The sequence below is a fragment of the Trichosurus vulpecula genome, chromosome 8, assembly GCF_011100635.1.
Source record: "Trichosurus vulpecula isolate mTriVul1 chromosome 8, mTriVul1.pri, whole genome shotgun sequence".
NCBI classification, from domain to species: domain Eukaryota; kingdom Metazoa; phylum Chordata; class Mammalia; order Diprotodontia; family Phalangeridae; genus Trichosurus; species Trichosurus vulpecula.
The window spans coordinates 113,158,552-113,183,838 of NC_050580.1; the positions used below are offsets into that span (position 1 = coordinate 113,158,552).

Genomic DNA, 25,287 nt, shown 5'->3' on the forward strand with positions numbered 1-25,287 from the left:
CCCATTGTAGGGATTTAATAAATGTTTGTTGTTAAGCTGGCCAATAATTTTGGCAGCATCTCAGTGACTATATTATAGGTATAAGTATAAGAATATTCTGCAGAGACAGAGACATTCAAAGTTATTTTTCTTTACAGGTCACATCAGAAGCTTTCTGCAGACTCATAGTTCAGAAGAGCCTCCTCTTTTCCCAATTTTCTCAAGCACAATATTTTACTAAACAAGAGAAAGAGAACACTAAGCTTCATTTTGTGTATTTTTTCCCTCTGGATTATAAGTGCAAGCATGTATAAACATGCTCAAGATCAACCACCAATCAAATGTAAGTCAGTAAGAACCTATTTTTGATTTAATGACAGATAAACTTATAAATTCAGCACTAAAACGTTTATTTTCAAGATATGATTAAAATATATTTGATGGAATTTAACTTTTGGGGTTGAAAAACATCTTCATACAAGATAGATTCTATAATGTAGTTGAAATTTATTGTCCTTTCGATATTAGTTTCTCTTTAAGAATTGATTTTAATGTAGTTACAATCCTTATATTTACCTAAGAGAAGCATTTCCCAAAGTAATAATGCCTTCCTGGTGTACTAGATTACTACCATTAAGCACTTAGCACAAAAAGAAAAAAAAAAAGATTTCTAAATCTCTCATAGCCTACATATTTATATAGTTTTTCAATAGCTGTTTGGTTACTAAGCACACTGAGGTTGTAAAACCTAGAGTTTACATATTTAACTTCATAACAAGGCTCCTGAGGAACCCTTCTAAGATTCTCAATTAAAAATGTTTCCTATTCAATCCTAGAATTTATACTGGTTGCTGATCAAACTTATAAAAATAAATTATTAATATACAATAAATACAACTTGAAACCAAGACTGCTTATAGATATTCCAGATAAGACATCTCCTAAGAAAGGGTTTTATTTGGGTATAAAGGGCTCCTGTGGTGAATGATGAGGCACAAAGAGGTTGAAGAGGATGAAAGAAACATTATTTTAAAAATTATTTTTGTTTTAATATAGTTTATATATTATATGTATATATTACACATAAACATTATATTTTATATATTTATAAATATATTTTTATGTAAATTATTATTTAAAAAGATTTCTTTATTATACTTTTGCTTTGAGGTGATTCAAATAAAAGGGACAAGTTTAAAAATAAGGTTAATATATCAAAAAGAGAAAATGTTCAGGTAAGAACCATACCATTAGATGTTATCAAAGTTATCAAAACTCTTCTTTAAGAAGAGCTAATAGAGCCAATCTCATAGAAAAATTTATGTTTTGTAAAAACCAGTTGACCTACCTGGCAAGGCAGTTATGAAATCTCTCTGTAGCATGGGTTTGAGGTATGAGTTTATGTGCCCATGTTGGTAGTGACACATCTGGGATATTAGATGTTCCACAAATTCCACCTGGTCAGACTCTGACCACTGTTCAAAATATTTGACGCACAGCTCCTTCTCCTTCTCATAACTTGCAGAGAGTTTCCTTTGCTTGGGTACAATCATGCTGGAGGTACCATTGGCCAGTTTTGTCTAAAGAAGGGAAATAAAAAGAAATTTAGGACAAATTAACAAGTAAAACTCAGAGGAAAATTTACGAAATTTTGGAAGGCATGTACTAGGCAAATGCCAGAAGGATACATCTTATCACACCACGCTTTTAGTGATCAGGTACTACTATGCATTGTCATTGTCTAGAACGGTGTGAGAAAAGACCATACCAAATATGATTAATACCTAAATATGAAATTGCTATATGCAGCAAGCCAAGAGAAACCATGTTAAACAGGCCATAGAAGAGAAAGATGTTTGGAAAGCATAATTTTTTTTATCTTTGTGTCCTTAGGACACAAGAGAGACTTCTTGTACGCAGTAGGTGTTTAACAGATGTTTGCTGAACTGAGCTGAAAATACTCTCATACTCATTTTCTTAGTGGTAAATATCAGCAAGAAAACCTAAGGGTAAAGAATGACCAAGGTATATAAAAGGCTGTACAGAAACCCCTAATTAATTTTATAATAAAAACTCAAATCCTATCTTCTAAGTTATCATACAAAAAAAACCACCCCTCATTACATTATTACTTTTATGAAAATCCCATTTTTATACTTTAAAAGATCTACAATTTTGTCAATATGAGGATTTTTTTGTAATGATTTAAACTGCAACCCCTCTGAACTTTAGTAAACAGTTTTATGTTTGCTGCAGCCAAAACAGATGATCATCTGGAGGCCTTCTGGTGATGAGTCTCTCTGTGTTGCTCCTCAGATGATAGATCCATTCTGTTCCTACACTGGGTATCTAAATGCTTTCAAACTTCATCACAACACTTGATAGCAAATAGAGGTGACCCTAGGTTCTCATAGGCTATGATGTAAACTACTGCAAGCTGTGGTGGATCCTTCCATCAACATCACATACAGTATTAAAAACATTTTTATTAGAATTAGCACATGGAAATTATCTGATAATGTGCCTTCAACATAAATCATCTTTGAAGAAAGCTTTACTTTCTTTAGCTCAAACCTACACAACTTGGCAGTAGGTAGAGGCCAAAATTAAAATAGGCTAAACTTTTCTGGGCCACAGATAAGCTGCTCACTTTCTAAGTAAAGGTACAATTAATGATTAAACTACTTTGCAAATAAACTATATTTTTTAAAAAGGGAAATTTCAATTAATAGCAATTAATAGCAATAACTTACTGCTTAAGATTTTTATTTATCATGAAATCACATTAATGTTAAAAAAATTACTTTGCTAAGCGGTACAAGTTTTAATACATTTTTCAGGTTTTCTTACTGTTTACATTTAGTAACAACTGAAAACACAGAGAAAAGATACAACTCTTGCTCCTCCCAGACCAGAGACAGACTGATAATGGTTGGTTGCCATGGGTCCTAAGACAAACACTGGTAACCCACCCACCAAGTTACATGATAGGCACATTGGTGACTAGTCTAAGGTGGGTTAAGTAGGACATGGACAAAACACTTGTTAAATCTTTACATTCTCCACATTTTTCGCAGGCTGCCCAAAATTCTTTGGTGTGTTGCAAGGGGCTCTCTGCCAAGAAAACAACATACCCAATGGCCACAACAATGTAAGCAGAAAGAGCAATAACTATCAAACAATTAAAAGCGAATGTTGCAAAATTACAAATAATAAGGAAGGCCTCAAGGCAGTTGGTAGCTCAGGACTTGGAATCAAGAAGACCTGAGGCTCAAAACTAACTTCAAACACTTATTAGCTATGTGACCATCACTTAACCTCTGTCTGCCTCAGTTTCCTCATCTGTAAAATGGAGACAATAAGCACTCATCTCCCACCAAATGAGATATTTGTAAAATGCTTAGCATAGTGCCTGGCACATAGTAGGCATACTTATTCGCTTCTTGTCCCACTTCCCTTCCCCAAAAGAGAGCTAAATCTTCTCCAATTCCTCTGCAGAGGCAGGAGGTCCATGAATGTAGACAACTGCATACATTTTCAGATTTTTTCAATGCATTGATTGGCTTTGCTGATTTTCCTTCTTTATTTCTTTAAAATATATTTCTTGTTATATGGGATAGCTCTTTGGGAGGATTGAGGGGAAGGATCCTAAAATAAATTTAGGTGATGTAAAAACAAAAGAAGATCAATAAAAACTTTTTTATACGGATCTTTGCTTCTCAGACCACAAGTTCCAAGAAAGCAGAGACTATGTCCTGTCTAAGCTTTTTATCCTTTCCAGACCTAGCAGAGGGCTACACATATATAGTAGGCATTTAAAAAGTGATTGCTGAATGAAAGGGAAATTGAAAAGGGAAAACCTGAGAAATGTTAGATTAAGATTTATAGCTAACAAATATGGTGAGTTATGTAATTTTTTCTTGAACAACCCAAACTTCTTACTCTACCTCCTTTTACATATATGTCTTCTGTTCTTTAAAAAATAGAATGGATTTGACTGCTGTTTGGTGTAATCTAGAATTCACAATTGCTTGATCAAAACCAATTCAGAATAGGGAATGTTAGTAACAAATTGCCAATTTAAGAATTATGCTGTTTATACTTCAAACTAGGTATTACTTTACCTTTGGGGTTATACCTTGGTTACCAGCTATCAGTACCATTAACAAATGAAACTGCTTTGGGATTTTACAAGATTGTACGAGTGTAGCCAGAGGGAAACAAATTCAGGCTATATTCACCTGTGATGAACAAAGCTAAAGCTAAAGCATGACACTTAAATGAACAATTAGTTTCTGAAAGTGAATTAACTGAAGGAGAAGTTATTAATTTCCTAACAATTTCTTTCATCTACCTGGCACTGGCCTTTTAGTCATCCTATCTTCAGGACTGGATATATGCATGCCCTGTGAGATGACATGATGTGCATATCTTAGGCCTAAAACCTACTGACCATTGCAAATTAATCAGTCCTAGATATGATCAAGCAGGCCAGTAAAAAAGCAGACAGGCTATATTGTTTTAAATACTGACTCATCATTACTCATTACACCATGTTTTTTATTTAGATCTTACAAGAATGGATTAGCTTATTTCATTTTCAACTAGAAGTTGTACTTTATTATAAAGATTTCTGGTAGTAAAAGGCCTATAATATTCCTCTACATAGTTTTTCTTAAATACATAAAGTAAATGTAGCAAAAAAGCTATGTTCTACAGTTGCAAAAATAAAATCCTCAAATTTCAATTTGAGGACTTTTGAAAACCCACTAGGGCAAAATGAAAAAGTTCAGTTATTAAGAAACCAACAGGCTGTATATTAGATTGCGTGTGTGAGAGGGTAATGGTTACCAGAGGTGGTAGGATTGATTTGGCTTCCCCAGAAAAAGCCTGATGACTCAACCACTTGTGTGGAAGTCCCCAGGAAAGCTGACAAACTGCCTCAGCTTAATGGTAACAGTAACTATCTGCTCTGGCTGTCAACCCTTCCTTCCTTCCACTACGTATCTCCTCCTCCTCTTTTCTTAAAATCAATATGTAGCTTCATAAAGAAAACAACAACACAGCTGTCAGATGGAGTAAACAAACTGGAAGTTAAATATTTATATAGCTGTCCTCCAGATCAGGGGTTGGCTGATGCTGGAGGGCCAAATCCCACCAGCAGCCTGTTTTTGTATAGTCAGTAAACTAAGAATGGTTTTTACATTTTCAAATACAATGAAACTTTATTTGAAAATGTAAAAAACCATTTTTAGCTCACCGGCCTACAAAAATAGCCTGCATTTGGCTACCCTGGCCGTAGTTTGCTGACTCCTGCTCTGGATAATGCAGTATTCAAGGATTAATATACTACTACATATATCACATTCAAAATGATCATAGAGTTTCTTCTAAGTGTAGCTCTGCTACTATAAGAAGAAGAAACTGGTCTGGATTGTGACCATGGTACTCTTCCACCACCGTTAAAGCAGTGTGCTGAATTCTGTGGATTTACAGTAACATATAATTTGGAACAAGAAGGGATTTTAATGTTTATCAAGTCCCAAGCTTTTGTTTGACAGATGTGGAAACTGAGGCCCCACAAGGTTAAGTGACTTGCTCAAGGTCAGACAGGAAATAAGAGACTCATGATGGGACAGTCAGGGCTGACTAAATGTCATTTGATCACTTAAACACATATTGACCAACTATTATACACAGGCAAAGCTCAGAAGGAAAGGGCTAAAAAAAATAATTAAGGCATGATCTTGTGTCCAAACTCATAATTTGATGCAGGAGCCTATGATATGGTAGCTTGTTTGCAAGGTGGAGTTCTTGTTTCACAGAACAGAACTCGTTCAATATTTGTTAAATCCTGAATGAATAATATTTCACATTCACACACCAGCATTTTATAGTTTATAAAGTACTTTCCTAGCACAGAATCACAGTTCTGGAATTTAAAGGGGCTTCAGCTGCCATCTGTGCCAATCAGTGGCTGAACAAGAATCTTCTCTAGTTATTCAATTTTTGCCTGAAAATCTAAAATAAGGGGGAACCTATTACTTCTCCAACACACTTCTGGAAACCTCTCTGATTATTAGGAGATTTTCCTTAAATTTAACCTCAGTTTGCCTCTTGGAAACATGTATGCACAGATCTTCCTGCAGTCCACTGAGACCAAGGAAAACAATTTTAATTTTTCTTCCATTTGATGACCCTATCATATTCTGGATTTGTCTCTTCATCTGCAAAATTGGGGGTGGGGTGGTCTAGATGACTTTTAAGGTCCCTTACAGTTCTAGATATATGATCCTATAATTCTGTGCCCTTCTCCTAAGTCTTTTCTTCTTTGGGAGAAATGTTTTCAGTTCCTTTAACCCATCTTCATATAGCATGACCCTGAGACCATTTATTATCCTAATCACTCTCTACAAGACACAATCCAGCTTATCAATGTCCTTCTGTTCTGAACAGCACAGAGTAAAGCAGGACATCATCTACCTGGTGTTGGACAAAATGCCTTTTAATGCAGGCCGAGAACAAGTTAGCCTTTCTTGACAGCCCTGTTAATCTAACTCTTGATAATGAGCTTCTATTCTACTACAATCACAAGATTTTTTAAAAAATGGACTGTTGTATAGTTAGAACTCCCTCACTTGGTATTTATGAAGTAGATTTTTTTGAATCTAAGTATAAGATTTTACATTTGCTCCTATTAAATACCATCTTATTGGATTTAGCCCAATGCTGTAGTCTGTTCAGATCTTTTTGGACCCTGTTGTCCAAAGTAACAGCTGTCTCTCTTGGCTTTAACTCATCTACAGTTTTCATAAGGATGTCCTAGGAGTTAAACAAAGGCTTGCTGATTGATTGATGGACCTATTCCTTTTTCTAAGTCATTATTGGCAAAAATCATAAAGAGCACAGGGCCAAGCATAATATCCTTGGAGTAGTCCACTACTGACTTCTAGTAATGCTTTGAAAAAAATAAGTTAGTCTTTCATGACTTATTGATGAAATAGTTTGAACACCACTTCCTCTCCCAGATCATTAACTAATCATTAATGATACTTTCTAGAATTCTACCAGAGACTGAAGTCAATCTCAACGGTCAACCATTCGTAGACTCCAGTGTTCATCTTTCTGTAACTTGGAACAACACTTGCTCTTCTCCACAGTCCTCTAGTATCTCTCAATCTCTATGATTAAAAAATCAGTAACAATAGAGAGGTACCACAGCTGAACAGACAGAAAGCCGAATTCGGAAGACCGAGGTTCGAGTGATATGTGTGATTTGTGGTTTGAGTTTGGGGAAGTTAATTAACTTCTCAGTTTCCCAGGCAACTCTCTCAAAGTTTCAGAAGAGATGCTGATCTTCACTGATAGAGGGAGTTTCCTCACCAGGAGTTCCCTACACCTATGGAAAAACACAGGTCCAGATGTGGACTGAAAAACCAACTAGCAAAATAAATGACAGTGGTTCAGTAATCACAACTTTCCTGGTTCTTTCAGCACAAGGCTAGATGGAAAGTAAGAACTGAGAAAGAGCCAAGCTTCATAAAGTATGTATGACATGCTTATCAAATTTGCAGATGACACAAAGTTAGGAGAGACAACTACCACGCCGGATGACAAAATCAGGATACAAAAAGATAGGAACAGGATACAACACTGAGCTGAATCTAATAAGATGCAACTTGATAAAGGTAAATGTAAAATCTTATACTTTGGTCTGAAAAATAAATTTCACAAATGTAAAGCAGAGGAGGTACTGAGCAGATACCAGTTTATCTTAAAAAAGATCTTGAGATTTTAGTGGAATATAAGCTCCTAGCTATCTCCTCACAGAAAAAGACTAGAAGACCAAAGCAAAAGACTGGATTAGACTGGATATGAAGAAGAAAGTACAATGACCTAAAAGTTGGTTTACATCCTTTAATATTCACAACTTTCAGTTATTAAAAATTAAGTGAGAACCTAAAGGAGTAGGTTAATTATTCTTTTCCCACTCAGGAGGAAAAAATTGCAGTTGTCAGGGAAGAGAGATGTTGAAGAAAGTGGTATAGGTTTTCACAGACATGTACATCAGTTTTCTCTGTGAGGTCACTCCATTAATATTTTAACAGCTCCTACAACAGATGATTATGTATTAGGTGAACTCATAAGCATGTCAAATCTGGTTAGTAAGCATAGAAGACAGGGAGGCATCAGAAGAAGGAATGTTCACATTAAATTAACATCTTGAGTAATTTTCAGTAATCAACCAGGAAATAAAGTTTGACCTTTTTCTACTTTTCAAAAACAAAAAATATCAGGAAACTAACGTACAACTTCCCTAACACAGATGGAGTTATTAAAGTTGATAATGCTGGAAAAGTCTGCCAAATATCTTTTCCCTGATGACTTATTATAAGGAAAACCTTATAAGACTAAAAAAATTAAAATGATGTCATCATTTGGATTCTTTACTAGATTTTGTGATAGCCAAAAGGATAGGACAGGCATGTAAAATTTTAAGTTTCAAAGGAAAGGCAGTTGTTTTCTTAGTGGGTTCTCTCATGCAACTTTATAGCTTCCAGGGTGATAGGTTCTTTTGTTCTAAACTAAGAAACTCACAGTGGTTTAATTTACTGCTGCATTATTATAGCTACTAACTACTCACACCTCCAAGGCTGGTAAACTCACTGATCTAGACAGTGCTACCTTAAAAGGATTTTTGGATGGGTCCTAGTGAAGGGAGGAAAAAAAAAAGGACATAATGTTTAATTATAAGAAATGATTGAAATAGGCACAGACATACCCCGGGTGCCTCTGCACTGCAGCAAGCTCTAAACTTGTTATCGTTAATGGTTTAAATTTCACTGTGCTAATCATTTCAGGACACAAGCCTTTCTTGATAATCTAATGAATTATTCCAACATCCTTCAGCAAAAAAAAAAATCCTCCATGACAGCACTAATTACAAGACGTTTTCCCAGTGCTTATGTAAAATATGACAGAGCAGCAGCTTAGGGAATTGCAGAAAACTGCTTCTAATTTCCACTGAGAAACTGACAAACACCTCTCTTTCATCTCTCCCAGCTCTCAAGTAAGATTTAACTTTCTCATTTAGTTAATTACCGAGTGAGGATCATCATTTCCCCGGATCGGAGCGGCACAGAGCCTTTATCGTGTTAACTTGTGAACTTGATCGATGGCTGCTGCTAAAACTTAATAACTTCACCCCCTGGCAAATTGTAAGATAAATATAATAGGAGAAACTCTGACAGTAAAAACCTGCCAGAAATGAGCGCTGTGTTTATGTTTCTTTGCAGGCAGCAAAAAAACAACCGACAGCTTATTACTGGGTGCGTGTTACTTATATTTAAAAGACTCCAGGCAGTTAACTTTCTGCGTACTGTTCAAACTTTGCTCACAAGAAGAAAAAAAACATGGAGAGCCTCAGCGAAATATACATAGATGCGTAGGGAAGCAAAAATAGAGAGAAAAGTAACATAAATTACTAAATCATGATTAGGTGTGAACCCTAAAAGTGCTTTGGTTTGAAATATAAAATATCCTAGAAGGCAATAAAATTAAGAGATAAACACCTTAAAAAAAAAGATCCTGAACTTTTAAGGCCTTGTAAGAGCTATCATTGGAGCCAATGCAGGAGAGAATTTTGCAGCACTGATATTTTCCAAAGACCATGAGCCCATGTCTGAAGAATTCAATTAACTGCAGTATTCCTAGATCTCTGGCATCTCAAAACCCCCCAGGGTTAGAAAATCATTCACTGACTACACTATTTAACCCTTTCAGTGCCCTTCTCTATTGTGAAAAGTATCATGCAGCCAAAAATACTTAGTCTAAAATCCTGTTTCCCTTTTCCTATCCAAATTACCCATTTGAGATGGTTCTAACAGCAGTCTTTTTGTTAAATGTGTATGTGGATGTAGGAGTTTAAAATTTAATTGAGGTAGAACTAGTATCTCCGGCCTGGTATCCATCTATATAACATTCTAACTAGGAAACTAAGTTTTATGCTTTCCATGGTGAATGGCTAACAAGGACGGCAGATATAATAGTCACCATAAACAATTAAGTTCAACCTCAGTAGAAATGAAAAACAGTAAAGAGTGCTTTGCTTAACAAAGACCCCCTATGGCTATTTATAGAATATAACAGCCTTAAAACAACCTCCCTGACAAGTCTCTAAATTTTCAGCTTGCAAAAAGAATCTAAATATTAAATCTAAGAGCTATCTCTAAGGGTATGACTAGAAAAAGGTAACCTGGATGTTTGCAAAAGGCAGAAGTATAATAGGGATTCTAGGGCCTATCTCACTAGATACCATAACATGTATATTGAAATGACTTAAGGATAATGTTAGTGCCTAAGAACTACATAATTGACCTTAATGGCCCACTATTTTGTTAACTTATAGGTCAGAGAATGGGAAAACTGGGCATTCCTTTGCATTCTACACTTACATCCATTTACCTAAGGGATTAATTTGTCAATTTGTTTTGGTTCTCTTTATGTTTAGGGAGGAATGAGCCAATTATTTCATAGACACTAATCAAACTGTGTCTTAGGGAGTTAGTACCAGATCTCAAACTATACTATGAAGCCATGAAAATGAAAATGATTTGATACTAGCAAAAAAAAAAAAAAAAGAGAGGTCAATCAATAGAATCAATTAAGTATACAACATGGAGAAGCAAACAGATACAGTAGCATAGTGTTTGATAAACCCAAAGACCCCACTTAGGAGACTCACTTTTTTTTTTTTTGAGAATTAAAAGGATTTTATCGTAAGTATGCCAAGATAGCATGACAATTTAGATAGGCATACCTCAGCAAAAGAGGTTGGGCCATTGCATTTCAGTTCTTCCTCAAGGTAGCAAGAACATGACAATTTGTAGGTAGGGGTACATGACCAAAAGCTGGTGATACAAAAATTGCAAACTTGGTGTCTCCTTTCCCACCAGAGCCTTCCCCAACACTGTTTGGGAAGCAGAGCTGGGAACAATGGATAACTGAGTCAATATAACTTTCAACATGATATGCCATTAGTATTCTTTTTTCCCCCAAGTGATTTAATAGGATCTTATTTTTTTCCAATTACATGTCTTTAAAGACAACTTTTAACATTTATTTTTTGAAAGTTTGAAGTTCCAAATTTTTCTCCTTCCCAAGATGGTAAGCAATGTGATACAGGTTATACATGTGCAATCATGTAAAACATATTTCCATATTGAGCACTCCCTCTTTGACTAAAAACACACTGAGAAAGTTGGACAGCAGTCTGGCAGAAATTAGGTTTAGACCAACACTTCACACCATACACGAAGACGAGCTCCAAACAAATAGATGACATATATAAACAGTCACATCATAAACAGAGGAGCAAACCTTTCAGACCAATGGATAGGGGAAGAGTTCATGAGTAAACAAGTGACAGAGAAGATCAAGATAAAATTGACAATTTTGATTACATAAAATTACAAAGTTTTTTTTGCAACAATTTAATTTAAAATTAGAAGGGAAACAAGTAACTGGGGGGGGGGGGGAACCTTTGCAACAAGTTTCTCTGATAAAGGTCTCCTTTCCAAAGTGTGTAAGAGGCATTTCCCAAAGACAAATGGTTAAGAGAAATATATGAATGAGCAATTTTCAAATGAAGAAATTCACGCTATTAACAATCCTATGAAAATGTGTTCTAAATTACTAATAATTCAATAAATAGAAATGAAAATAACTTTGAGGTCCTGCTTCCATAACTATCAGACTGGCAAAAATGACAAAAGAAGAAAATAACAAATGTTGGAGGGCTGCTGGAAAACATGTATGCTAGTTGGTAAAGCTGTAAATTGGTTCAGCTGTTCTGGAGAGCAATTGTCCTGGGTGGCCCAGAGAATCACCAAACTGTGCATACTTTCAATCAAACACACTACTACACCACTATGAGGCCTAAATGCCACCCGCCAAAAAAAAATCAGAGAAAGGAAAGGATCTATATGTATGAAAATATTTATAGCAACTCTTTTCATGGTAGATAAAAACTGGAAACTGGCACGGGGGTATGTTATATTGTGGAATGGCTAAACAAACTGTGATATATGAAAAGTAATATTATGATGTCATAAGAAATGATGAAACTGATAGAAAAAGGCAAGAAGATCTTTATGAGCTTATACAGAGCAATGTGAGCAGAACTAGTGGAAAAAATTTATACAATGATAGCATTATAGAGAAAAAAACAACTTTGAAAGACTTCAGGACTTTGATCAATTTAATGATAAATCACAGGGCCAAAAGAGTGAAGATGAAACATGTTACTCAACTCCTGACTGGAAAGTGATGAACTTGAAATGCATTAAGGGGTGTGTGTGTGTGTGTCTGGCTAACATAGGGACTTCTTTTGTTGGACTATGTAGCTATGGAGTATGGGATTTATTTTTCAGGTATTTAAAAAAATTTGCTCACATTTCTTCGAGCAAAAAAAAAAGCAGAGGAAGGGTAGTGGGAAAGATAGACCTAAAAATTACTTGTTATTGAAAAATTAAAGTAAAAAACTATTGCAAAAAAAAAAAAAGAAAAGAAAGCAAATTGGATGATCCAGGACCACTACTGGAATATAGTACCCTGACCAGTGAAAGCTACAGTGAGATGAGGTCTTAGCTTTCTTGGCCAGCAAGTATACTATAGCAGTCTTCATGATTACCCCATTCACTTGTGAATCATGAATCACACTGTGGCTACAGAGCCAAACATTATGGCAGCTAAATCAGCACATCAAAGCTAAAGCAGTTTATCTTGTAATTGTCAAATGAATGTCACATCTTAAGCACAATGGGTCTAAATTCAGTTTGATTGGGTATGACCCATGGTTACTTACAAAAGGAAAGAATGTAAAAATGACTAACTTTCCTCCTCCAATGTCATCAAATTCATCATACCTAGCAAGATCATGAACATTTCTTATAGAAAACCTAAGAAAAAGAGCCAGAAGCCGGTTTTGGAGAGTCAGAATTACATACTAATGTGACTGTACCTATAGTCTATGACAAGGCTGGGTCCTTAGAGGATAAAAGGACAGAAAACATTAGTATATAAGGGACTAAATGTTACTTAGCTAAGATCACCTTATTTAAGTGGAACAGCAGTAATGCTTGTTGGACAAACAGTTTCTCTCCCACACTGCTAAACAATAAACATCAAAAGGGAGAGGAGATGAAAAACTATTTTCTTAAACCACTAGTTAATGTTTCAGGCAGGCTAATAAAGTTTAATTGTCCAGAATCTGGTTGCTCTTTCTGTATAACTTTCTCTGATAGAGGTTGCTCATCTGGATGTTAAATGATGTTAATATTACCAAAATAAAATATCTGTGATGGGAGAAAGTTTAAACTAAGAGTTTTGTCTCCCCCACTATATCCTCCCTTTGCTTAGCTTTATGAAGTTTACTTCTCCTATAAATAATAGTGAAGGAATCTTTGGTTGCCAGAGGAAAAGCACAAAAGCCTTGTTGGACTATTTTTATTCAGTAGAACCTGATAATACACATGAAAAATGAAAATAAGATTTACATATAGTGAAAAAGAAAGCTCTTCCTCCTTCTAGAACTGCCGAGTCTCATTAGAAACAACAAAACAACCCATTAAGGAAGTGTAACGCCTAGGTAGAACTTGCTCATTGAAGAAAGCTTTGCAAAGTGCACCTAAAACTGGGATTAGGAAAGAGAAGATTTGAATTGGTGTTTCAAGAAGCCAACTCAGCTTTCTATAAGAAATTCAGCCCTTTCCAAATGCTTGTTAATGCATGTTAAATGCGGCAGGAAATAATCCTTTGAGGAAAGCAGCACAGGACTCTCTGAGCTGCACTGAATGAAGTAAATGACTTGTGACTTCTGAAGTCTTGGTTATCTGCAGGTAAAACTTTAATAACCCTTGGAACATCAAGGGACTGAAGTCATTTCTCTCTGGAATTCTTGGGTAATTGTTTTCTTAATTTATCCAGGAAAAACTTGGTTTGGATACAGCACGTTTTTTAGAAGTAGAGATCAAAATAACTTACTCAAATTCACACGTTAGTATGGCTGGGATTAAAACCCCCAACGTACTCAATGTTACTGACTTTACAGATTTTCTGGAATAAAGCATGATGTTTTTCTCTTCACCAAGTTAATGAGTAGAATATAGTACAGATGCCCAATGAGTAAAACATTTACTGATAATCTTAGAAAGCTCCCCATAAGTACAAATACTACAATGCTGGCTTAGCGCCACACTGAAGACAATGTTAAATGTTAGCCTGAAAGCTAGGCCAAAACTTATCATAGAACCTTAGAGTAGGAAATGATTTCAGAAGACATCTAGTTGGACCACTGTGAAGGAGTTAAGGTATTCCCTCTACCATAATCCACAAATGGTAATCCAGCCTTTGCTTGAAGGTATTCAGTCCAGAACTTCTCTCTAACAGTGAGAATTTCCTTCATATCAAACTTAAGTCTGCTTCTCTTCAATTTCTGCCCATAGCTCCTACAATTCTGCCTTCGGAGGCTAACCACAAATCTATTTCCCCTACAAGATGATCTTTGAAATAATTGAACACGGCTTTCATAGCCTGTCTCAAGTTCTCTTTTCTTCTCTAAGATAAATATCCCTAGCTCGTTCAAATGACTCATGTATAGCACCTTCTCAAGGAATTTCGCCACTCTCATCACTGTCCTCCAGATACTCTATAATTTATCAATGTCCATTCTTAATAAATATTGCTCAAAGCTAACACAATATTCCACATGTGGTCTGACTAGCACATAGTACAGCAAGCCAATTAATCCTGGACATGATACCTCTCTAAATGCAGACTAAGAATAAGCTTTCTTGGCAGTTGACTCATATTTAGCTTGTGGTCCACTGAAACCTTCAGATCTTTTTCAGGCAAAATGGTGACTAGATATGTCCTTCATTTTATGTTCATGAAGTCAGTTTTTGAACTCAAGTATAAAACTTTACATTTATTCCCATTAAAAAGACTCTTAATAGATCCAATGTGTTAGCTAGCTCTTCCAGTTTTGTCTCATTTGCAGATGTGATAAGCACACTATCTTTTTGTTGTTTAGTCATTTTCAGTCATGTCTGACTCTTTGCGACCTTTTGGGGTTTTCGTAGCAAAGACATTGGAGTAGTTTGCCATTTCCTTTTCCAGCTTATTTTACAGATGAGGAAACTGAGGCAAATAGGGTTAAGTGACTTGCCCAGGGTCACAGAGCATACTGTCTAGTCAATAGTAAAAATGTTAAACAGCACAGGATCAAGCACAGATCCCTAGAATATTCCACTGGTGATCTTCCAAGATAATAGTTAATTATTAATATTACTCTTCGGGTCTCGACATTTAATAAAATTTTTATTTCCCTTACTGTTACCTAATCCATATCTTTTCATATTTTCCACAATAATAGTATTAGAGATGGTCAAATGATTTGCCAAAATGAAGAAAACTTGTTTTCTACAGCTCTCACTGGTCTAGCAATCTAGCAAAAGTTTATCATGATCTGTTCTTGATGAAGCCAGGCTGGATATTTGTGATCCTTGTTTTCCTTTTCTAGATCTTAACTAATCATCTTTTTAAAATATTTTGCTAGAAAATGAAGTTAAGCTCAATGGTCTGTAGTTTATATACTTTATTCTCTTGCCATTTCGAAAACTATTACATTTGCCCTTCTTGAGGCCCATGGTACCTCTCACATTCTCCATGATTTCAAAGAGAAATGATAGTGGTTTGGGAATCATACCTGGCAGTTCTTGTGACACCCTGAAATCAGTTTACTTGAACCTTGTGACTTGAACTCTTCCAGGGATGGTTAATCAATCAGTAAGTCCATCAACATTTACTAAGCACCTACCAGGAACTGTGCTAAGCACTGAAGATACAAAGAAAGGGGAAAAGAGAGCCCCTGCCCTAGAAGAGCTCACAATGTAATGGGGGAAGACAACACATAAAAAGAAGCTGAAAAGCAGGTTGTTGGGGAATGGGGAGAGGAAGGTTACCTGGCATGGGGGCATAATGAGGATCTGCAGCCAAGTGGGAAATGATTAGGTGGCTACACAAGGCTTCCTCCTTTAATAGAGGATCTGAGTGGAGATCTCTAAGGGAGAGGTCCCAGAGACAGGAAGTACTGAGAAGGTATGAGTTTCAGAGTTGATACAATTTTTGCAGGAAGATGACTGAGGGTAAACAATGATGAAGTCCAGGAGTTAAGCCAGGTGCTAATGTTCTCTAAATAATTCCTTATTTATATGAACTCCCAGTTAGCCACTTTTGTTCAATCTATTCCAATCCAAAGAGGTTTGGAAGAGGAAAAAGAAGCAGGACGAGAGTTGAGCAACTCTCTCTCTCTGGTTACCTGTTATCACCCCTTTACCGTCCCCAAACAGCATTCTGTCCCCTTTCTGATCCTCTTTCCCACAAATTAATAAATGCCATTTGTTATCCTTAGTTTTTCTTGATAGCCTCAGCTGATTCTGAACTTCAGTCATCCTGAAACGATTTTTCCAGGACCACATCATGCTTTACAATTCTGCCCTTGTTTCCAAATTCTTTATGTCTTTAAAAAAAAAATTTAGGTTGATCCATGAGTAGAGTTCCCTGGTACCCACCCTGATCTCTTTAGACAACTACTACTCCTTATCAGAACCGTTTGTTTTTGTGACTTCAGAATGTTGTGCAAGGGCTTTTATCTCCACTACATCCATACTCTTCTTTCTACTCACAAAGCCACTGACTGAGTCCCAGCTCTTACTATCTTTCACCTGGACTACTGCAATAGCTTTCTAATTGCTCTTCTTGCTTCCAGGCTTTCTCGCTTTTCTAATCTCTCCTACATACAGCTGCCAAAGTGATTTCTGAGAAGTCCAACTCTGATCAGATCATTTATTGATAGATTCTAGGATCAAATATAAATTTCCTTGTTTGGCTCACAAAGTCCTTAATAAACTGGACCCAACTTATTACCTTTCCAACCTTATACATTATTCCCTTTCCCACAATCCAAATAGCTACACTGGCTTTCCTGTTGTTTCTCACACATGACACACTATCTCCCACCTATGCCTTTGCACAGCCATCCCTCATGCCTAGAATTCATTATCTCAACTCCACCTGTTATAACTCCTGATTTTCTTCAAAACTCCATTAAACACTATCTTCTATATTATTATTTTTCTGTCCTCCCTCCAGCTGACAGTGCCCTCCCTCTCAAAAAAAATTACCTTGTATATATCTTGTATACATTTTACATATATTTATTTATGTTCAGGCTGTCTGAAAGAATGTAAGCTTTTTTTTTGGATATCATCCCATCAAAGTCAACTCACACCCCACATTCTCTGCCTATGTATACTTCTTTTAACTGTCCTAATAGTGACACAGTTGTTAAAGAGTATCATCTTCCCATGTAGAGATGCAAATAGTTTAACTTTATTGAATCTTTTATGTTTTCTCTTTCTTGTTTACCTTTTTATACTTCTCTTGAGTCTTGTATTTGAAAATCAAAATTTCTGTACAGCTCTGGTCTTTTAATCAGGAATGCTTGAAAGTCCTCTAATTAATTGTCAATTTTTTCCCCCTGAAAGATTATGCCAGTTTCACTAAGTAGGTAATTCTTGGTCTTACTCCTAGCTCCTTTGTGTTCTGGAATATCATATTTCAAACCCTCTGATCCTTTAATGTAGAAGCTGCTAAATCCTATATAATCCTGATCATATTTTAATGATATTTGAATTGTTTCTTTCTGGCTGCTTGCAGTATTTTTTCCTTGACCCTGGAGTTCTGGAGCCTATAATATTCATGGCAGTTTTCATTTTGGGATCTCTTTCAGGAGGCAATTGGTGGGTTCTCTCAATTTCTATTTTACCCTCTGGTTCTAGGATATCAGAGCACTTTTTCTTGATAATTGCTTGAATTATGATGTGCAGGCTCTTCTTTTGATCATGGCTTTCAAGCAGTCCAATACTTCTTAAATGATCTCTCCTGGATCTAATTTCCAGGTTAGTTGTTTTTCCAATGAGAGATTTCACATTTTCTTCTATTTTTTCATTCTTTTGATTTTGTTTGATTGATTCCTGATGTCTCATGGAGTCATTAGCTTCTGCTTGCCCAATTCTAATTTTTAAAGAATTATTTTCTTCAGTTATATTTTGTACTGCCTTTTCCATTTGGCCAATTCTACTTTTTTAAGAAGTTAGTTTTCTTCGGTGGATTTTTGTAACTCCTTTTCTATTTGGCCAATTCTACTTTTTTTTTAGTGAGTTATTTTCTTTAGTGATTTCTGTACATCTTTTCCCATTTTTTTTTTGAGTGCTTTCTTTACCAAGCTGTTGACTCTTTTTTCATGATTCTCTTGCATCACTCTCATTTTTTTTCCCATTTTTTTTCTTCTGCCTCTTTTATTGAGTTTTAAAGTCCTTTTTGAGTGATTCCAGGCATTCTTTTTGGGCCTGAGACCAATTCACATTTTTCTCTGAGGCTTCAAATACTGGTGTTTTGACATTGCTATCCTCTTCTGAGTTTGTGTTTTGATCTTCCCCGGTGCCATAGTAACTTTCTATGATCAAGTTCTTTTTTCATTTTTGGCTCATATTTTCCAACCTATTTCATGACTTTTAAAGTTGAGCTCTGCTCCTGGAGGGAGGGGCAGTGTCCCAAGTTTCTTGTGCAAGGGGTGGGGGGAGGCCCTGGCCACTGTGCTGTGCTGGGGGCTAGAGGCCTCGCAGCTTGCTCACTGTGCTGCCGACCTGGGGCCTCAGTTGCTGAGACAGGGGGTCAGGGACTCCTGTTGGCTTGCCCAGACACTGCCTGCACTGGACTGAATTCTCCTTTTACCCAAGTGAGACAGATCTTTCCTGCTGACCTTCTAAGTTGCCTTGGGCTATAAAATTGTTTCACCCTGTCTTTCTGTTGGTTCTGCCACCCTAGAATGCATTTTGAGGCATTTTTTATAGTTGTTTGGAGGTGAATTTGGGAAGTTCAGGTGAGTTCCTGCCTTATTCTACCATCTTGGTTCCACCTCTGAGAATGTCAGCTTCTTGAGGGCAGTGACTGTTCCATTTTAATCTTTTTATCTTCTGGTAGGTACTTACTGATTGATTCCTTCTGGGTTCACTTTCCCTGTAGAATTTCAGTCCATGAGATGCTACTTAATTTTTTTTTGAGCTCTTTGAAATATGCTCTTTTAAAATTTAGGGTACAAATCAGACTATGCTCTGTTTTCCTATTCTTATCACAAATAATAAACTGAAGCTACTTCTCCCAAAGGTTCCCATCATTTCTAGAATTCGTATTAATTTGTTAGATTGACTACCTTTAGAAGAATGAAATTATCAAGGGAAGCCAATAATTTATTAGCTATTGTGGAGGGAGGGAAGGGGAAGTAAAGATGGAGAAAGGGAGGGAGTGGGAAGGAAGGAGAGAGGAGGGAAGGGAGGGAGGGAGAGGGGGGGAGGGGGGAGAGAGAGAGAGAGAGGGAGAGGGAGAAAGGGAGAAAGAGAGAGAGAAAGAGAGAGAGGGAGAGAGGGAGAAAGAGAGAGAGAAAGAGAAAGTGCAAGCTCTTTTAAGATGTATAACGGAAGTCTTTCATTGCTACTATATTACGCCTTTGTGATATACTTGTGATGTTTCCCAAATGTATCTAATTCCTTTTTCTTTAAAGACAGTCTTAGTATAGTTTAATGATCTGTGGTTTAGTTTAATGATCATATATGTATTTATATTTCTACCTCTGGGCTTTATCCAAATGGCCTCTACCATGTGTACCCCCTCTCCCCAACTCCAATTCACCTGGTTCCTAGATTTCTTCACATGAATATACCTGCTTAATATAATAATCCCATCTCTGTTCTTCCTTCTCTTTTATCCTTTTACAGACCCTGTTCCTTTTGAATAAGACATGACTTGATAATATTAAGTCCTGAAACACTGTAGAGCATTCTAAATGTGATCTATAATCAATCTAACCATTCATGCATGAAAAACCAAGTGGATGAAGAACATCTATTGATTGGACTATGAGGTAGTAATTATATGGGTAACCCATAGAGCTGGTCCATCTGTAAATATATTTCGGACAGACACAGCAAGAGGACAATGATAAGGGCCCAGAAGTCAAGAGGAAGAAGAGAATGGGTTGTATTGCCTTTGAGTAACTGAGCAGTACAATTAACGTCTCTAAGCTTGTCTTTGAAACAAAGGCCCATCTTACTAATATTAATATTCTTTCAGTGATGTGGTATGGCTGCAGCTGTGTTTAGAACTGAAGTTGTGGTTTACCAAAAAGGCAAGAAAAATATGCATAGTGGAGGAAGTGGCACAAAAGTTGCCACTAGAGCACCATAGGACTAGTTAAAAAGGTGGTTGTGTGGGGACAGTGAGGGATACCCAAAGGACAGACAACATGTTTTACAAGTATCTATGCAATGTCTAGAGATCTAAAGGGGCTACACAAGACCCCAGAATAAAAAGATATAATTCACAATCTGCATCACTGGAAAGAGAACACACAACAATATTACACGTTTACTGATGTATCCAAGTAGAACCTTCCAAAAGCACATTCTAGTTATGGCTCTCATCCTCCTAATTTGCTTTCTTTGTATTAGGATCACCAAGTAACCTTGCTTGTTACCTGGACTTTGTACATTTTTATGTGAACCTCTAAGGAAACTGGTTTTATTGCGTGTTCCATTTTTAGATTTTTTTTGGCCTATTAATTTTTGGGTGTCTCCACTACAAATTTTTTCTACACTGTAGATATTCTCTGCAGCTTACAGTCTTTAACATGGTAACTGTATCATACATTGGACACTTGTTGATATTCAGTTTAGCATCTTACTAAATACGGTCTCATATGATGTTTCAAATATATTGTAATAAGCTCTTCAAGGGCTTAAAACATTTCATACTTTTTTTCATTAAAAATATCTGTTGAATTGATTTTCAATCTGAAGGGTCAAAGTGATGGTGAAATACTTGCTTATGGGATTAGAGAAAGAAAAGTACTTAATGCTAGAAATGCAATTTGTTGGTCTCCATCCTCACTTAGCCATCATCATTCTCAATCTGGGCACAAAGTAGTTCTGTACTTTGCTTGTACTTGCTATATCTTTAACCAATCTACCTGAACATCCTGATGTAACAGTTGCACTAAATTTTATTGTACAAAAAAATTAAACAAAAAAGGTATTCCCCAAAAGATATAATAGATGGTAATGGGTTAGAAATTTCTTTACATATAACTAAGAAGGAATAAAAAGGGAGGATACTCAGAATGTGATCCTCTCAGTATGTATCACTATACAGCAGGGATATTTGCGCCTTGATATTTTTAGACAAAGTTTTAAAGCTATTGTCAAAACACATCCTGTAACATCCAAACTAACTGAGAGGCAGGGAAGAAAGAAGAAAAGAAAGATGACCAGCCCAGTGATCTTTAGGGCAATGCTCTAGTTTTCTATATAAACCTTACTTGGTTTTATTAGGAAAGCAAACTTCCTATAGGCTATTGAAAGCATTTTGCTTTCTTCCGAACTTCTAATCTCATTTTAGGAATCAGCAAAGGAGCAAAGTTAGAAATCAGATGAATTCCAGCTGTCATCAGCACCCCTCTTTCAAAAATTGGCAGAAAAACTCTGCTACCTTGTAATTTTGCCTGAAGGTTATTTACATTTTCCCCACATGGGCATCATTTTTATGGGATTTCATGAGACCAAAGACTGCAGATCTGGGCCTTTCTGAGAAAAGAAGCTGAATTCTGAGAAATGCAGGATTCATTTCAATTTTTTTTTCATAATAGGACAAAATCCCACCAATGATATTGGGGAGATGGAACGAAGAAGGGAAAATAGAGAATCAGAGAAAGATGGGAAAATTGAGAATCACTTTAATGTTTCTGCTGTTGCTTAGAGAAGTGTATTATGCCCTTCCCTACAGATGTTACCATTTCTCAAAGGCTGAAATTACTTCTGTGAAGGTAGCTTCTTCTTTACTACACTACTTTCTGCCTCGCCAGGATGTGGGTCTTGCTTAGGGCTGTAGTAGCTATAGCACCTTTCAACTAAAAACAGCTCTACAAATACTTTGCTGGTAGTACAATGTACAACACTTACTTTGCTTTGTAGGGATGAATACAAATTGATGAAGGTTTTTTTTTCCTGGAACAAAACAGTTCCTAACAGGTTCTTAGAGGTTCTTTCTTGTTAAAAGAAGGACAAAAAGAAGAGTCAATATCACAGGACCAGAAGATCAGAGAACTGGAGGAGTTCAGGGGCCCTGCCTGTTTGTAACCTCAGACATTTTTACTAGCTATGTGACCCTGGGCAAGTCACTTAACCTTTGACTATGTCATCTTCCTCAACTGTGAAAAAAAAAATGGGGATAATAAAAGCATCTACCTCAAAAGTCTGTTATAAAAATTAAATGAGATAATATTTGTAAAGTGCTTAGCACAGTATTTGCAATATAGTAGGCACTTATGGTTTTCTTCCATTTCTCTTCTTTCCTTCTGTCATTAACTGGCTTCTAATGACTTTGGTTAGGTTGATTAACCTCTTTTTATGTAAAAAAAGGATTGGCTCAAATTATCTCTAAAAAGTTCCATGATTTTATGATTCACACAACTATGCTATAGAATAGTTGTTAATCTGTATTGGTAGAGTAGGATTTCTCACTGGGGATTTCCTACACTAGTAAAATCTCAGGTTTGGACAAAAACAAAATCCCAAAGGAAACTCAGACTGTTTGCAACACTAGACAGTGTTTATGTACCAAAATGCCTCTATGCTTCCTTCTTGCTCTCTTTCCCCCATCCCTATGTCTTTCAGTGACAATGGGAATTAGAGCCCCAAGAATGGTATGGGTCAATATATTTAATCTCTCTACTGATGCGGTGCCTCTTTTTTCCCTACTCTTACCTTTTCTCATTACCAATTCTTTCTTCACCACTGTGTTCAGTGTTAGAGCTTGTTGCATATTTGAGAGGTCTGTGTTTTATCCTTTTAGCTTTTTAGATAAAAGATTGTTCTAGAAATTTGACATTCAAAATGAATGTTTCCCTCTCTTAATGACTTTATTTTCCATTGCTTTTTTTGTTAATTCTACACAAGTGATCAAGTCAGAGCAGTATGTCCATGAATAGCTTACAGGTACAATGAGACTACTGGGATGCTCCCCTCATTTGGTCAAAGGCCATGGACATGGATCATAAGGCTGCTTCTGTCTGCCATACTTGATTGTGGATCTTGGAGACCTCAAAGGATGTCTAGTGTCCTCATGAACACAATGTTTTGTTAGCTGTAGGAGTATATGAAATTGCTTTGTCTACAATAAATAGATAAAAAAGAAAAGATAATGACAGCATAGCACTTTGTAAAACCTAACATATGTCAGTTATTATTCACAGAACTTGGCTCACATTTTGGCTAGAAGGATTTAAATTAAAATTTCTTCAGAGTCTAACACCAAATAGAACAGAACCTGGTGGTCTTTAAAAATGAGACACATTTTCTTGTTCAGTTATTTTAATACATAAATATATATGCACATATGTAATATTTATAATCACGTATATACATATTTACACACAGTCCTTGAGACCTACCAGATATTTTTAATGTTAATGTTAGAATGTGGTCTATATAATCTAAGAAGTAGGGGAAAGAGTCTTTCCTAAGGGCCCAAAAGCCATTAGCACATTAGTTTAGGGCAAATCAGGTTCGTCCACAGAACCTGGTCACTGCACTCTTCTCTGAGGACAAATTCATCTTTTCCTATGTTTAAAGTCTGCCTACATATTAAAACTGAATGTTAAGTTCATAAAGTGGGAGCTAAGAGAACAGAAAAGATCTTTTAATATGCTACTATGTATGGCCAACATGCACTCCATACTATCCAGGTAGACTGGTACCATCCAGAATAGTGAAGAAAATTGGGTACTTGTAGAGGACCTGCTGATCAAGGATGCTGGCTCAGCTCAAGGGAGCTGAGCTGGTTCTGGACCTAGAATAGGGGAAAGATTTGTCAGGAAGTTTCTGTGTGACACAAGCTGAGTCAGATTTCAGGTGGCTCTGAGGACAGCATTTTTAACCTGAAGTCAAGTGTGTGGACTTAAGACTGAGACAGAAAAGGATGAGAGAAAAGAAAGACAAGGAGAGAGAGAGAAAAAAGACAGACAAAAAAGGGGGAGGGAGACGGAGAGAGCATGCTCAGCCTAGGCCTAAGGATAACAGTCAAGTACTACTTAGCATAGTAAGAAAGACTAGTGACCCCAAGGGCTAAGAGTAGAGGAGAAGCCAGTTGCTGAGTGCAGAATACCTGGAAAAGTCTCATCAATACTGTAAACTTGGGTCAAACTAATTGAATAATATGAGGTTGTAATTGCAATTTACCAAATCTGCATATAATTGGTACCTTAGGATTCACTGGGGCTGTTGCAAGCAGGCTATATACTTCACAATGGCTGATTTCTACATTTCATAGAAATGTATCATTCAGATATGAGATACTTCAGGAGCACTAATAAGGAAGTGTACCATTGAAGAAGGGAGAAAAGGTCATCGATTTCTAGGGGCAAAATTTTGGCTAAAAAAATCCCTCTCTATTCTCCTAAAGCAGTGGCAACAGAAAGAAATCAGTTAGGGGAGCCTTCTGTTTGGAGGTTGCTGGTTTCACTGTATCCCTTCTCCTGACCATAAAGGAATCAACAGGCATGCTATATTAGTTGGAAAGGTATAATTAAGAGATATTGAAAGAACCTGACTCATGAAAAGAATCTGCTGACCATTCCGCTTTCTGAACTTAGTATTACTCCATTTCCTACCTCCATATCTCTGCACAGTCTTGAACTATGCCCCTTTATAATGCTCTCCATTCTTACCTAGGACCCCAAGAATAACTAGCTTTCTCCAAGACTCAGCTCATGTGTCACCTGCTACAGGAAACTCTTCCTGATGCTTTTAGTTGTTGGTATTCTTTCCCTCCATCTCAAGTTTTCATCTACATATTTATCTGCTAACATGCTACATACTCCCAGCAGAAGACAAGCTCCTTGAGGGCAGAAACAGCTTAAAAATATTCTGTCTTTATATTTCCAGCACCTAGCATGGTGTCTTCTACATAGTAAGAACCTTAATAATGCTTGCTGCATTAGACTGACTACTTCAAGGTCAAATTCCTCCACGAAGTTTCCTTGTACCCTCAGTTGAAAATAACTTATTCTTCCTCTGAATACCCATATCATGTTCTCCATTTCTGTTGAGAGTACCACTATCCTTCCAATCAATCAAT

At 36.5% G+C, this 25,287-nt stretch overlaps 1 protein-coding gene across 5 annotated transcripts in view; it reads right to left on the minus strand.

The window, feature by feature from the left end:
• The window catches only part of BTRC (beta-transducin repeat containing E3 ubiquitin protein ligase), a 191,493-nt gene that overhangs the window by 40,618 nt on the left and 125,588 nt on the right, over nucleotides 1-25,287 (minus strand). For all 5 annotated transcript variants that reach the window (XM_036734773.1, XM_036734776.1, XM_036734777.1 and 2 more), the window contains one exon: nucleotides 1,328-1,559. In XM_036734773.1, coding sequence (XP_036590668.1) covers nucleotides 1,328-1,559 — 232 coding nt within the window. The remainder of the gene's footprint in view (nucleotides 1-1,327; nucleotides 1,560-25,287) is intronic.